Source organism: Tenrec ecaudatus, chromosome 10 (assembly GCF_050624435.1).
Source record: "Tenrec ecaudatus isolate mTenEca1 chromosome 10, mTenEca1.hap1, whole genome shotgun sequence".
Classification (NCBI taxonomy): domain Eukaryota; kingdom Metazoa; phylum Chordata; class Mammalia; order Afrosoricida; family Tenrecidae; genus Tenrec; species Tenrec ecaudatus.
The window spans coordinates 30,885,501-30,900,226 of NC_134539.1; the positions used below are offsets into that span (position 1 = coordinate 30,885,501).

Consider the following 14,726-nt stretch of genomic DNA (forward strand, 5'->3'; position numbering starts at 1 on the left):
CATCTCAGAGAGCAAGCCAGAGATGTGCAAGGCTTTGTTCCGAGGTTCCGGTTTTGCAGACCGAGTCCGCCGGGGCTCGGCTCCCAGGCTCTCCCGGCCCACCAGACTGGGAGTCCCGGGGAGCCTGGGAAATGCAGCGCAGCCCGGACAATCCCGGGGGAAGACAAGGCCAGGCCTCTAGAAGGTTCTATGGAGTTTCAGGAAGCCGGGGCTGGCGCAGACGACCGCACAAGGCCCTCCCGGCACAGCCCCGCCCAGCCCGAGCGCCCCTCGCCGTTGCCCAGGTAACCGCGGGCGGTGTCGGCGGCCGGGAGAGGCGGGACTTCCGGCGGGTGACGCGCCGGGGCTGGGCTACAAAAGAAGGCGGCGGCGGCGCGCCGGGGGAACTTTCCAGAACGCTCCAGGAGAGGCGGCGGAGCGCCGGACTGCGCACAGGGACCCGCTCCTTCCCGCGCCCCGGCTCGGCTCGGTTCGGTTCGGCCCGCTCAACGGTGAGTCGCGGCCCTCGCGCTTCCCCGCGCCCCCGCCTGGCGCCCCGGACGGCGCCGCGATGGCGATGGAGGCGGTTGGCTCCGCGTGGGCGGCCGGGTCCTCGGCTCCCTGTTTGAAGGGCGGCGGGGGCGCCGGCCGTTTGCCCCCCGCTCGCCGGGAGCGGCCCGAGCCCCTCCTTGAAGCCCCTTCCGCATGCAGCCTGGCGCCCCTGCGCCCCAGCTCGCGCCGGGGCCGGGGTGGGGGCGGGGGCTTGCGCATGCGCCGAGGGAGGCGGGGGGCCGAGGGGCTGCGCGGGGAGCGGGGCGGAGGCTGCCGCTCGCGTTCCTCTTTGTTGAGGCCGGGGCTTGGTCCTCCGGCCCGGCGGGTCCCCTGAGGGCTGCAGAAAAGGAGGAAACCTTAACGGTCGGTTCTGAGCGCGGGGCGAAGGCCGGCATGTGGGCGCGGGGTTCGGAGGTGAAAGTGGAGGCGCTGTAAGCCCTGGGATTGAGACACACCTCAGGGCTGGGGGAGGGGAGCTGCCGGGCCGCAGCCGAGGGGCCTGGGCCTTTGTACGATCGGCCCCCTCCCCCTCCCCTGCGAGCAGTGTCAGGCTTATCAGAGAGTGATCATGTGATAACCAATGGACTGGACCCACGAGGGCGCCTATTGAGGCTGCTGTCAGCACCTCCGGGGAAGGGAGGAAGCAGCCTGCCAACTGCAAGATCGGAGGCGGCTTGCGAGTTATTCCCTAGTTGATTGAAATTGGTGGCTGAATCATCCCAACGTTGTTGGCCTTGACTCTGAAGTTTCCGGAGGGTGGTGGTCTTCCAATTAGATTGGACAAAACGCCGATTTCTGCTTTTCGCTCTCTTAACTCTGATTTTGCAATCAGTTACAGGTTGAAAGCCGGCTGAAATAGCACCTCATTTCAGGTTGTAGAAAATGGTGAAAGAAACCACGTACTATGATGTTTTGGGGGTCAAACCCAGTGCCACCCAGGAAGAGCTGAAAAAAGCTTACCGGAAACTGGCCTTGAAGTACCATCCTGATAAGAATCCAAATGAAGGAGAGAAGGCAAGTAGAAGACCCTAAACCGGCTGGCTGGTTACCCCGGGTGCCCAGGGTTAGCGTTACCACCAGAAATGGAGCATGTCTAACGATGGCCAGAGGTAGCCTGGTGGTGCAGTGGTTAAGCACTCCGCTTACCGCTCAGCAGCTGGCAACCTGTTCCTGTCAGGAAGACTGCCTAGAAACTATGGGGCAGCTTGATGGAAGTTGGAATCCACTCCAGGGCGTACAACCATGGGATGATTATGCTTTGGGTTTTGTTTTTAATTAGGAAATTTACCCCTTCTCTTCCCCCGAAAACAGTTTAAACAGATTTCTCAAGCATATGAGGTGCTTTCTGATGCCAAGAAAAGAGAATTATATGACAAAGGAGGCGAGCAGGCCATCAAGGAGGGTGGAGCAGGCGGTGGTTTTGGTTCACCGATGGACATCTTCGATATGTTCTTTGGAGGCGGCGGGCGGATGCAGAGAGAGAGGAGAGGTAAGGCTTTGCCTCCGACTCGCAGTGAAGTAAAGGAACTGTTAGTTGGAGCGACCCCTGATGAGAGTGACTATTTTAAATGTTTACATGTTGGTATGTACTGTTTAAGATTTGCTAAAGCTAAATGCAGGAAAAAACCCTAAGCCAAGTAAGAGCTGAGAAAGGAGGGCTTCTGAGATTAATTAAACATTAAAGGAACCCAGTAATGGCAGCGTAATCCTCCATCATCTGTACAACCCTGGTGCTCAGTACTACAGTCCTCTTCATTAAAGGCTGAGTCCCAAGAGTCACCTCTTCCAGGGCCGTGGAGCCAGGATCAGACACAAGCTGGCTTCATTACCTCCAGATAGCTGGCACCTATGTAGTCCTTGCTCTCCAGCAGTACTATGCCAGATTATATGCATTTACTATTCAGAAATATAATCTGCAGGCTGTAGAAGACTTCCTGTTAGTACAGTGTTCAGGTCAAGAAAAGTCAACCTCTCCTTGTTCCCTGCATTATACAAACAAAGGGCTACTGGGTAAGAGGCCAGTTTTTGAAAAAAATGGGCACAAGCCATTAGATTTCATCTTGAGCTCTTTAAGAGGCTGGTTATTTTGACTATCTTTGGAGCAGGCTTCTTCCACACTTGGGGCCCCCTTTTCTTTCTCCAAGAAATTTGCAACACGGGCAGGTGCTGCCAGAAGCACCTTAGATTCAAATTTGGGTTGTCGGGCTCAGAAATCTTTTGCTGCTGCCACCTTTTGGCAACCCACTTACTGAGTTTAAGAAACCTAACTAGAGTAGTGGTCTCCTTTAAAGAGCTTTTTTCTCTGATTTTCATCAGTGAGCGAGGTTGCTTTTTATGCGACTACTTGGACTAGACTATGCATGCTTCATCAAATTCCAGAACTGTTACTTTTCTTTGGTCATACTCTTCATCACTTGCAAAGTTAAAATGCATGGGGCAGCTCTGACCATGCCTGCACTATGTGAGGCAGTGTTCATGATACCCAGAAGAGGAGTTAAGCTGTCAAAGGATCTCGTGATGGAGTGCTCACTATACTGTACCCAGTGTGAAGAAAGTCATGTGCGAACTTTCAGTTAGGCATGAAGCCTAATTGTTTTGTGGTGTCTGAAGTCCTTGTGGAAAGATACATAACTAGAAATTGGCGAGTGACTTGATTATTCCGTACATGCTCTCTGCCTTCCACTTTGTGTGTTAAGGTATGTGAAGCCTAGCGCTCCTTTATTAGAGCATGGCCTTGTGGCTGTGTACATTTAGGTGAAATTTTTGTTTCATAGCTACATGGGACTCTAGTGGCTACTGTACAGGGAAGCCATTCTATCATGGCACAGAAGTTCTATACTGTAAAGATATCGGAATCTTCACCTTTAATCAGTGCTGACCCTGAAATTATTTTATCAGCTCAAAGATAGGAATGTAAAATCTTCACTTGCAACTCCCAACAGCCACATCTCATTCTAATATTGGTTAGTCGGGGTTTATGATGCTGAACACATTTTGGATGAAGTAATTAGTCAGATTGCTTAATACTGTACCAAGTGGGGAAAGGTTCAAAGATGACAAAAAGGCAGGTTTGGATTGGTTTCTTGAGAAATGTTGCAAACAATGTTCTTTGGTTGCCATAGTTTCTCCATTCGTAGCCGAGGTTAATCTGTGACCCAGTTTTCCTCGTCTGTAATTTGTGTAATGACAGTTTGAAGACCTCGTGTGGTGATGTGCACTGAGGCGTTCAGTCACTGCACCTCAGTCCCCCAGGAGGTTCGTCTTCGGTTTTCTCCTTTTATGATTCTCTGCACTTGGAGATGGAGTATATTGTAGTGTTGAATGAGCAATGTTTTATTTTAGGGAAAAACGTGGTGCATCAGCTCTCGGTGACATTAGAAGATCTGTATAACGGAGCAACGAGAAAACTCGCCCTGCAAAAGAATGTGATTTGTGACAAATGCGAAGGTACAGTCTTTGTGAGATCTGTACTATGTGGATGGGAAACCCTTGGGGTTATAAAACAGGCTAGTGCCAGCCACCAACTCATGGAAAACCTCGACACTGGCATCTAGAGAAAATGAGAATGTTAGTGCTTTTCAATCTAGGACAGCGGTTCTCAACCTGTGGGTTGCCACCTCTTTGGGGATCAAACAGACCTTTCACAGGGGTCGCCTAAGACCATCGGAAAACACATAAATGTTTCACAATTTATAATTACACAATGTTTGTGATTAGTCACTATACATCCTGCATATCAGATACTTAAATTACAATTCATAACAGTAGCAAAATTACAGTTAGGAAGTAGCAACCAAAATAATTTTATGGTTGGGGGATCACCACAGCACGAGGAACCGTATTACAGGGTTGCAACATTAGGAAGATTGAGAACCACTGATCCTAGGGTCTATTTTAAATGGCACTTGGGGTCCATTTGATTGTTTTCTTGCCATTCAGAGAGCGCTTTCCTGTGTCTCCGTGTGAACCTCTAAATTTGAGGGGTTCCTTTTTGTTTTGAGCAGCACAATTGGCTTTCTTTTTGGACAAGTCGTACACAATGTCATTTCATCCCAGGCCTGACAATGTAACACCCCTTGCTTCCTCCCTCTGTTCACTGTTTCCATTCTTCCTCCTCCTCCCCCTTCCTGCCTCTGAACTTATCCCTGGGCACAAGCTGCCCCTTATTAACTCCTGTGACTGACTGTTCTCGGGTACAGGTCTCCCTGGTGTTCATTTATATTACAGTAAGTCTAGTAAGCTTCCATACTTAAAAGATTCTTGGTATCTTTAGAGATGTAAACTCATTAAAATGTTCTCTCACGGATGAAAGTCTCCTAAGTTAGAATTGTGCTTTGGAAGCATGTTTAAAAAATTCAAGATTCTAAAATGGCACCTTAGACCAGTCAAACTAGATATTTGAAGGAATTAAAGACTGGGTTATAGATTTCTGAGAGCATCCCTCCATAAGACCTTGAAAATCTTACAGGATTTGCGTATTCATTACTGTCTTTACTACCAAACCTCCTATGTAACTTGGCGTCTTTTAAAACTCTAGGCCGAGGCGGTAAGAAGGGAGCAGTAGAGTGCTGTCCTAACTGCCGTGGTACTGGGATGCAAATACGAATCCATCAGATCGGGCCGGGAATGGTACAGCAGATTCAGTCTGTGTGCATGGAGTGCCAGGGCCACGGGGAACGGATCAGTCCTAAAGATAGATGCAAAAGTTGCAATGGAAGGAAGATTGTTCGTGAGAAGAAGATTCTAGAAGTTCATATTGACAAAGGTGAGTTTAAAAGAATTGTTCTTGGTGGATTTACATATATATGATGCTATAACCCAGAGATGACTAAGTCACTTAGAAACCTATTTTTCTATCTAGACTTATTCTACACATTTTTGAGTGTATTAATACGATTAACAGTTCCAGATTAGTAAGGTACAGTGACAGTTGCATTTTAGGATAGCAAAGTCTGAAAGCTATAATAATGTATTAGAATTGCAGATCTAATGTTTTTTGTTAAGCTCCTGACCCCCCCAAAAAAATCTCTTAAAAGTATGTCTGGATTCTTTAATGCAAGGGGACTTCTGTGGTAAGAGTTCCATGATCTCCTAGTTCCTGTTTCCATTAACTTTTGGAAGCCATACTTAAAAACTTGGAAGTCACATCTTCATACCTACTTTCAGTGCCTGCAATCCCGTTCCCTAATGTGAATCAGGCTGGACCATCCTTCCCCGTTTCTCCTCATGTTACATTGAGGGTCTTTTCCTTTGCCAGTTATTACATTAAACAAATAGACTTCATTTTTAAACGGGTCATGTTTATTAAGATAAGTTTGTCTTTGCCCACATTTTCATAGTAATGCGGAACTGCCAGCAAAGCTTGACTGAATCATTGCTTCACAGTGTAATTTGGTGGCTATGTGCCTCGGGCCTAATTAAGGGCCACCTTTTAAGGGCCACTTTTCCGAGGTACATACTGAAGATACATAGTCTGAGTTTCGGCTCAAAATAATGAAAAGATGTAGGTGGTGGTGGGCGTATCATAGGTGAAATGAGAGTAGTCATGAGTTGACGGCAGATCTTGATTTACTGTATATATTCGAGTATAAGCCTAGGCACCTAATTTTACCACTAAAAACTGGGGTGCCTATTAAGCATAAAATGTGCTTAAAACTGCTTGTACTGGAGTATATACTGTGTATGTCTGGCTATTGTACTGTGTGATTGAAGGCAGCTTAATGTTTCAATATTGGGAGAGATTCCTCCCTTGACTGTTAGCATTGAAAACGTGAACTGAGGAAGTCCCAAGCAGGAACTGCCCTTTTTTGGTTATGTATTCAAAGGAAATTCCAATTGTAGATTATAAAAATGATGTATACATTGAAATTTTTTTAGTGGTTGAAGAATGATTCTAAATAAATGACACAGGAGGATGGAGGGAAGGGAAGGTGGGGGAGAAAGGGAACAGATTACAAGGATCTGACATCAGAAGTGGGTGAAGTGAGACGTTGGTGGTGTAAAGTGATAAAATACTAATTTATAAATTATCAAAGGTTCATGGGGTGGGGGAGGGAAGGGGGAAGTGAACTGATACCAAGGGCTCAAGTAGAAAGCAAATGTTTTGAGAATGATGAGGGAAGCAAATGTACAAAAGTGCTTGACACAATGGATGTATGTATGGATTGTGGTAAGAGTTGTACAAGCCCCCAATAAAATGATTTTTAAAAATAAATGCCAATTAAGATCCCTCCATGTAAATGATAGTGTAATATAGAGAAGAACATCTTGACTTAAGCCACTGTTGCCACTCACAGAATGACTTGATAGAGAGGTTATTTCTGAGGGCGAAAGAGAATTCTTCGGTAGAATAGCCCAGTCACGGATGTGGCACCACGTGGACCATTTTCATGAACCCCCACAGCTGTGGTGGGGTGGTCTCTGGGGGAGTGGGGGGGTTAGGACCAGGCATGTGCAGCCTGTCTCCTGGGAAGCGTAGCTAGTAAATAGCAGCTCATCCAGTCAATGGGCATTTCAAGTCATTTGTCTCGAGTAATCAACAGTAACCTTTGTTTGTAGGCATGAAAGATGGCCAGAAGATAACATTCCATGGTGAAGGAGACCAAGAGCCTGGACTGGAGCCAGGAGATATTATTATTGTTTTAGATCAGAAGGACCATGCTGTTTTTACCAGGTAAAATCTCAGCACATCTTGCAGGTGTAGGTGGTGGCTTGTTTTGGTTGTTCTATTGTTAGGCTAGATTTCCTGGGTGTATGATGGAGAAACACAAGTTTTGGCTATGGATAATGTGTTTTGTAATAATTGTTAAACATTGGATTTCAATCAATTGTTTTAAATGAGGCCCTTAAACATAGGGCCAGATTTTGGCTTTTCTTTTCAAAATTTGTGTCTAGTTTGCAACTTGAATTAGAATATATTTTTATTAATAAAAAGCATGTGACATGAGGGAAAACATCCTTAGACAAGTTTGCCCTCAATCTTTATAATAGTTACTGCGAGGTACCGGAAGCTTTGTCAACTTGAAATTGACTTGAGTTCCTGGTAAAAGTGATTGCTTTTAGTTGTAAATAAATACTGGCTACCCCAAACCAATCTCTAGGAAACTTACATTGGCCACCTAGCTTTTTAAACTTTTGTATAAATTGAAGTCCATTGCAGTGTAATGGGCTCGATGCCAGTGTATGCACTGGACACCGTAACAGAGATACTGGGTGGGGAAAGAGATACACGTGGTTAACGGTGAATTGGTTTTAAATGCATGTCCCTGGTGAACGTCAGTAGTGTCAGTATGGGAAATGTTATCAGCTAGCGCAAGACTCGTGCTGTCATTTGAGACTAGTCCCAGAGTTTTTCTGGAAAGCATTCTGGCTGACTTAGACATGTTAAAGCAGCAGTTCTCAACCCTTTCATAGACCATCAGAAAACACACAAATAATTCACAGTATATAGTTACATACTATTTTTGTGATGAATCACTATGCTTTAATTATGTTCAGTTTGTAACAATGAAAATACATCCTGCACATCAGATATTACGATTCATCACAGTAGCAAAATTACAGTTATGAAGTAGCAACGAAAATAACTTGTTTTGGGGGGTTCCCACAACTTGGAATGTATGAAAGGGTTGCAGCCTTAGGAAGGTTGAGAATCCCTGTGTTAGGAACTGAACAAAGAAGAAAATGTAAGCAGCAGCGAGGAGGATGTTGGCTGTTGGTGAAGAGTGATGGATAGATTGCATTGTCATGAAATGTTAGGCCCTATATTGTGGGGTTGCCATGAAATGCCCTGGAGGGAACTAGTATCAGTTACCTTGTGAACGGGAGTCAGTCCTTCCAGCCCTTGGACAGTGGTCCCATCCCTTTATCAAATTTCACAGTGCCTGAACAGTCTCGGACCCAGGCCTGGTCTGTTCAACTTGCCCGATGCCCCTTTAGCAGTACTGTGGCTCCTCGTCGGCTCATTTTATCCTTTTCCTTTGAGAAACTAGATTTTAAAAGTCCGAGACAGCTCGGGGATGGCAAATGGTAGAGGCTGCGTAGCACATTTATGTGGAAGGATTCTGAAGCCTTCTAGAAACGAGGCTGACAGATCCCTTCCCTGCTCTGGTTTCCCTTGTAGAGCAGGAAGCGGGCAGGGGGGCGGGGAGGGCGGAGTGCAAGCCGCCGCTGGTGTGAGGGAGAAAAGCGTTCCCTGCGAGAGGGCCTTGTGACGGTGCTTTCATTGATGCAGGCGCGGGGAAGACCTTTTCATGTGTATGGACATACAGCTGGTTGAAGCGCTGTGTGGCTTCCAAAAGCCCATCACTACTCTGGACAACCGAGCCATAGTCATCACTTCCCATCCAGGTAGGGGAGTTCTTTCTAGTGTTTCCTTCCCGTCTGCTGCTGCCAGCCCCGCCCACACACACACAGTCCTTCCATTGGGTCTGAACTGGAAGTCCAAGTGGTTGTGGTTTTTTGGTGGTCCAGAAATGAAAGTGTATGACATGGTTTCAGCTCACGTAAAGAAGAACTTGACCTCAATGTTTTTTAGGTCAGATTGTGAAGCATGAAGATATTAAATGTGTGCTAAATGAGGGCATGCCAATTTATCGCAGACCTTATGAAAAGGGGCGCCTAATCATTGAATTTAAGGTAAGCTCTATGAAGTGACCTGTGGGTATCAGTAACTATTGTGAGGTTTGGGACAGAGAGAGAGAGAGTGTGTGTGTATGTGTGTGTGTGTGTTTTGGGAAGACACTTTAAATAAGAATGGCTCTTTAAATTCTGGGAAGGATTAGAATGTATTCTAGGACAGCTGCTTGTATGAAAATACGTGTTGACTGGATAGAGCCGAAGGGTTGTTGAGGCGCAGTTTGACCTGGGATCACAGAAGCATACGATATTTGTCAGAGGCCGTCAAGAGCTTAGTTTAGAAGGCCAGGTAGATTTTCCTAGTCACCTGTCTGGCACCAGTGATGCATCAGTCACAGTGAACTCCCAGTGTACATTTGCTTTTATAGGTGAACTTCCCTGAGAACGGCTTTCTCTCTCCTGATAAACTCTCTCTGCTGGAAAAACTCCTGCCTGAGCGGAAGGAAGTAGAAGAGACTGATGAAATGGATCAAGTAGATCTGGTGGACTTCGATCCCAACCAGGAAAGACGGCGCCATTACAATGGAGAAGCGTATGAGGATGACGACCACCACCCCAGAGGGGGGGTCCAGTGTCAGACCTCTTAATGGGGCCGTAAATGAGGCTCACTGCTGGCCTTTTCTACGCAGTAGTGAAGAAGTGAAGGACTGTAATCATACTATGCTCACTCCTTGCTGTGGTTTTGTTTTAATATTCAACTATAGTAGTGTTTTAAAGTTAAATGAAGAATAAACTCAAATCTAAACGCTCTGACTTTCCCTGTATGTATGATGACTTCAGTATGCAAGATGAAGCTTAACACTTCTAAAAGATTCTTTTGGTTTAAGAGTGGGGGGGGTGTGTCTCTACCCTGAGCCCTCCGCCCCACAACCCTCCAGTGTTTGTTGGACCATACCTTGTAATTGTTTGCAGCTGTGCATATGGGTTAGCTTTAGCTTGGCCCAGTATAGTAGGTGTATATGTATTGACTTCGGTGTATGACCCTTAATTGTTACGCTCTGAAATTAAAACTGTATTTAACTGGCAACCAGAAGAAATTTTTAATTTGTAGAGAAGTCTTGGTTTGTATAGTAGTTTGTGTTATGTGAGATTCGCTGTGCTGTCTCCATTTATTTTCTTGCCTCAACTGTTACCTTGAAGATGGCACAGCAGATATATAGTAGCCTGTAGTAACCGTGATGGGGAAATGTCTTCATAAAGAAGAGATTTATCACCAAGTAAATGCTTCTCGCGTCTTACACTTTGAGAATTGTGTTCTCTTTTACTGTGGCATGTGTGTAGGTGTGTGTTTGGCCCTTTTTTAAAACGAAACCTACCTTCTCTTTGGACCCAGAGTAGGGACTTCAAGAGTCATAGTAACTTAGATGTTGAAGTAAAGAAACCTTTCCCCGGGGGATTTGCATGTCTGTGAGAGGAAGGCATTGCTTGGGTATATTACAGACTTACTTGAAACCATTTAACTTATGCTCAGAAATAACTATAATGGTAGTTTGGCAAAGTATGATGAATAGCTCTATATGTTTAGAAGTCGTGTTCACATGCTTAAATGTGGATATCAGAATTTAAGCAGTTCTTGAAATGTACCAATCTCTCAATATATTGATCTCAAAGAGTCTCCGGTGTGTGTCACTACAGGCTTTTTTCCCAGCTCAAAGCCTCGGCTTGTCCCTATTGAGATGTGTAACTTTTAACTAGCTTTTTAACTGTAGTTAAATGCTTAATACTAAATTAGGGTGGGAGACTGAAAGTATTGTGGGGTGCATGTTGGGAGCCCAGGGGGTGTTTTGAAGTCTAGTAAGACCCTGGAGTAAGGGTGAAATTTTGTTCCCTAGCCTGGCATTTCTTTCATAAGTTTTGTCCATCCTGTAATAAGGAACCTTAAATATGCAGAAACTGAGGAACTTGGACTCCCACGTGAGTCCTGGGCATTCTGTGTTTCTTCCTCATTCTCAAACGACACCCTCGCCTTCTCCCATTAGGGTGGTGCATAGGTAAGCAAACACGATCGGGGGTGGGCATCGTCTCACACTGCCCTGTCCCACACACTTCAAGCCAAGGCCAGGAAGAAAGGTGCCCTCCATCCCTGGTAAGGCTCTGAGTAAATTTAGCTGCTAGGCTATCACCCCAGTTAACTTCTCAGTGCATTCAAAATAACTCCGGGCCGACATCAACGACTTAAAGTGATTGCTCGGTACCATCAGTCTGCTAAGAGCGCATGTACTAACAAGACATCGCCGAGTCCTGAGCCACCTGGGCTTAACGCCCATTGTTAGCCAGGGGCAAATCTACTGAGATTCTAAGGGCACCTAGTGAAATTACAGAGAAGCAGAAACTGACAAATTTGTCTCAAGACATTTTCCAAGGTCATTGTCCATAAACGTGTATATTCAGTATGAAGAGGCTTCAAAAAGTTTGGGGAAATTACTTTTTTTCATAAACTTTGAATCAGCTGGTTCCAGTGCATCCTTGGGTGGCCCCCCTCTTCCATCATTCACAGTTGCCTGTTCAGTGAGGATTTCCTTAGAATATCATGGTAAACCATGTATGTGGAATTGGTGCGTGTTTTTGGCACTAGTGCCCAGTTTGGGCTATACTTGGAATTGCCTGGGAAGCTTTTAACAGATGAGTGGTTGAGTCGGCAATCCCTATGTAGCTAAGGTTGGAAAGCAGTCTCGAGGTGGGTTAGCAGCGTGGGCAGGGTAATGCCACTTCAAAGAACTTGGCAGCCAAGCCAGACCTACGGCAAGTACATTTTTAAACAATCTTAGATGGACATTTAACAGTAATTGCTTCTTTGAAATATGGGGAAATGAACCCTAAAACTAAATCATAGTGAATGAAGACTTACTGGCAAGCTTCAGCAAAACAAAATTTGCAGAGTTCCAAAGTTACACTTTCAACATTTGATTATACTGCCCAACGTTTTTTGCGGTGTCTTGCTTTTTAGACCTGGGGTTATTTGGGGGGTGTTGATTGAGAAGACTGCATTGGACAGACTTAAATCAACTTTGAGTTTATTAGATCTAAGTTCTGTTCTCTAGTTTCAGCTATTAAAATACACTAATTTATCCTGGTTTTAAATAGGAGATTGCAAAACTACAAGTTATAAGATCAAATGATAGTTGGAAAATAAGGGACTGTGGACCTGTGGTTTGAACCCTTTAAAGATCACTCTGCACCCCTGAAAAGATTTAAAGGTTTGGAAACCTAAAGGGGCAGTTCTTCCCTATCCTGTGGGACCATTCTGAGGATCGGTTGGGGATGTTCCTTTGTGGTGTGGCAGGCTGCAGCAGGTAGACTGCAAACTGGGATCCTGCTTGAAAATGAGAAGGCACCTAAGACGGGAGGTGTGAGGGCAAGGTGGAGTATTTCACAGCGATGTGCAGACGTGTTTTGAAGACGTAGCTTCCTCTTCAAATGATGCAGTAAGCAGTTCAGAACATCAATGGATAAGAAAAATTCTTTTCTTCTCATTCTAACTAGATTTTTTTGTGTGTGCACAGGTGGAGAAGGGCCATTTTAGTTTTAATGAGTTTGAACCTTGATAGACCCATTTTGGGTTTCAGAACATATGAATCTTTGTACCAAACTCACTGGTCAGTGGATTGCGATTTAGCAATCCTCCGAGGACAGTGAGGTTCTCCTGTGAGTCTGAAGCTGTAAATCTGAGCAGAAAGTCTCCTCTTTCCCTTGCAGAGGGCCAGTGGGCTCAAATAGCTGACCTTCTGGCCAGCAGTCACACAACCCAGTACACCATCAGGCACCTTGTTCATTGTACTGGCCTGCGTATCTGGATCAGAGAACACCATGTGAAGTATAACTTGATCTGATATTTAATATAACACAAGCTACTTTGAATAAAACCAGCCAGCATGCACTTCCTCTATCAGCTACATTAAAGTAGCAGTATCTCAAAGTAGAGCTGATAGGGGTAACGTGCCATTTTTGGAATCAGCAGGTCAAACGACCAGAAATAACATTTCAGGCACCAAAATGTATGTGACCAGTTTTGTGGGGTCTAGTGATCAAGTAGCTCTTAGTTTGCTTGCCTGTTTGGCCTGGAGCTTGAATTTGCATATCAAACCAGCTCCCGAGGACACAGAGCCCCCGCCACCACGGAAGGGAAGGGCTCTGGGATCCATTCAGAGCGAGAGACGTCCGAAGAAAACCTAAACCAAAGTCCCATCGCCTCAAGGCCGACTCAGAGCGACCCCTCTGGGTTTCCACGAGACCTGACTAAGGAGTAGAAAGCCCAGTTTGGTGGTTTCCAATAGCCCATCACACTGATCGCAGCCGAAAAATACCAATGAAAACGATAGCTACTTGTAGACCAGGCGGAGAGAGAGCATGGGATTCTGGTTGAGAAACTGACAGGCAGAGAAGAAACACATCGGGATAGCAGTTTGATCACACCGACTCCTATTGACCCGCGCCTGTGGGTCTTAGCAGACAGCCCGATCCTTCCCGGGGGAAGGACTGACCTTGAGGTTGGCCGCACAACCCAGTGCACCACCAGGGCTCCGTCACGCGCAGGTGCCGCCGATCTTACAGTCGCCAAGCGCTTCCCCTCCGCCGAGGGCACCTAGCAAGAGCACCGTCGCCGGCTGCCATTTCCGTACCGGGGGAGCAGGGCAGCCGCTTCCTGCGGTGCTCGCTCAGCGCGCTCTCTGAGGGCGGTAGGCGACACCTCCGGGGCGCAGCTGGGTTCCCGCATCGCTCGCCGAACTCACACCTGAGCGGAGGCGCTCCCCGGCCGTGGGGGCGGGGCCGCCGCCCTTGCGCACGCGCAGCCCGGCTCCTGAGCGCCGCCTGCTGGGCGGGGAGGTGGGCGGTCGCGAGCGCTGGGGATGGCCACGTGCCCCTCTGCAGCCGGGGCTCCCTGACGGCTGGGCTGGAGCGCCGGGGTTGGGGCACGGAAAGCAAGGCGCAGGGTAATTCATTTGAAGGGTAAGGGTGTGTGCACACATCTCTCCCCCTCCCCCGCTTTTAAAGAAAAACAATCGCTCTACTTCTAGATAGGTACAAAATGATGTAAGGTTTACGTGGGAGCGGCAAATGGTTCATTTCCTTACTGCGTTTGTGACAACCAAGAATTTACTTTGTAAAAAGTGGAAGCAGTATATATGTAACGGCTCCCTGAGCCACAGGACGGCATCCAGGACCCCTCCCCACCCGGTCTGTCCTCCGGTCGCTCCTTCCCCGCCCCTCCAGGATGCCTTTCCCGCAGCGTGGGGCAGGAATGCGTGCCCTCCTCACAAAGGCACCGCAAACAATTTTTTCCCTTGGAATAGGTACAGATTCACTTTAAACATTAACGGGCATTTTCAGAGCAGCCGCAGGTTTAGGGAAGCACTACACACAATCGGACGTCCACATACCCGTTAGCGTTTCGCATGTGTGATGCATTTGTTACAATTGAAGACCCAACCCATACATCAGCTGACTTCCATAGCTGAGAGTAGTGCCGTGCTGTCACGGTTCCGTTTGGGCAAATACGTGTAATATGTCCACTATAAAGTATGTCCCAAACATCCCTCTGCTCCAGCCTACTCAACCTT

At 46.7% G+C, this 14,726-nt stretch overlaps 1 protein-coding gene across 4 annotated transcripts; it reads left to right on the top strand.

The window, feature by feature from the left end:
• The first annotated feature begins 332 nt into the window (after nt 1–332).
• DNAJA1 (DnaJ heat shock protein family (Hsp40) member A1) lies at nt 333–10,406 on the top strand. Of its 4 annotated transcripts, none has more exons than XM_075560018.1 (9): nt 333–491; nt 1,364–1,545; nt 1,843–2,020; nt 3,874–3,978; nt 5,069–5,296; nt 7,090–7,204; nt 8,765–8,880; nt 9,068–9,168; nt 9,537–10,406. In XM_075560018.1, exons 2-9 carry the CDS (start codon nt 1,414–1,416, stop codon nt 9,753–9,755), a joined length of 1,194 nt encoding a protein of 397 aa, XP_075416133.1. In that variant the 5' UTR covers nt 333–491; nt 1,364–1,413; the 3' UTR covers nt 9,756–10,406. The 4 variants fall into 4 exon arrangements, with proteins under 4 accessions (XP_075416133.1, XP_075416135.1, XP_075416137.1 ...); XM_075560020.1 differs by having other exon boundaries at nt 339–491; nt 1,370–1,545; XM_075560022.1 differs by having other exon boundaries at nt 346–491; nt 1,404–1,545.
• Nucleotides 10,407–14,726: the final 4,320 nt, after the last annotated feature.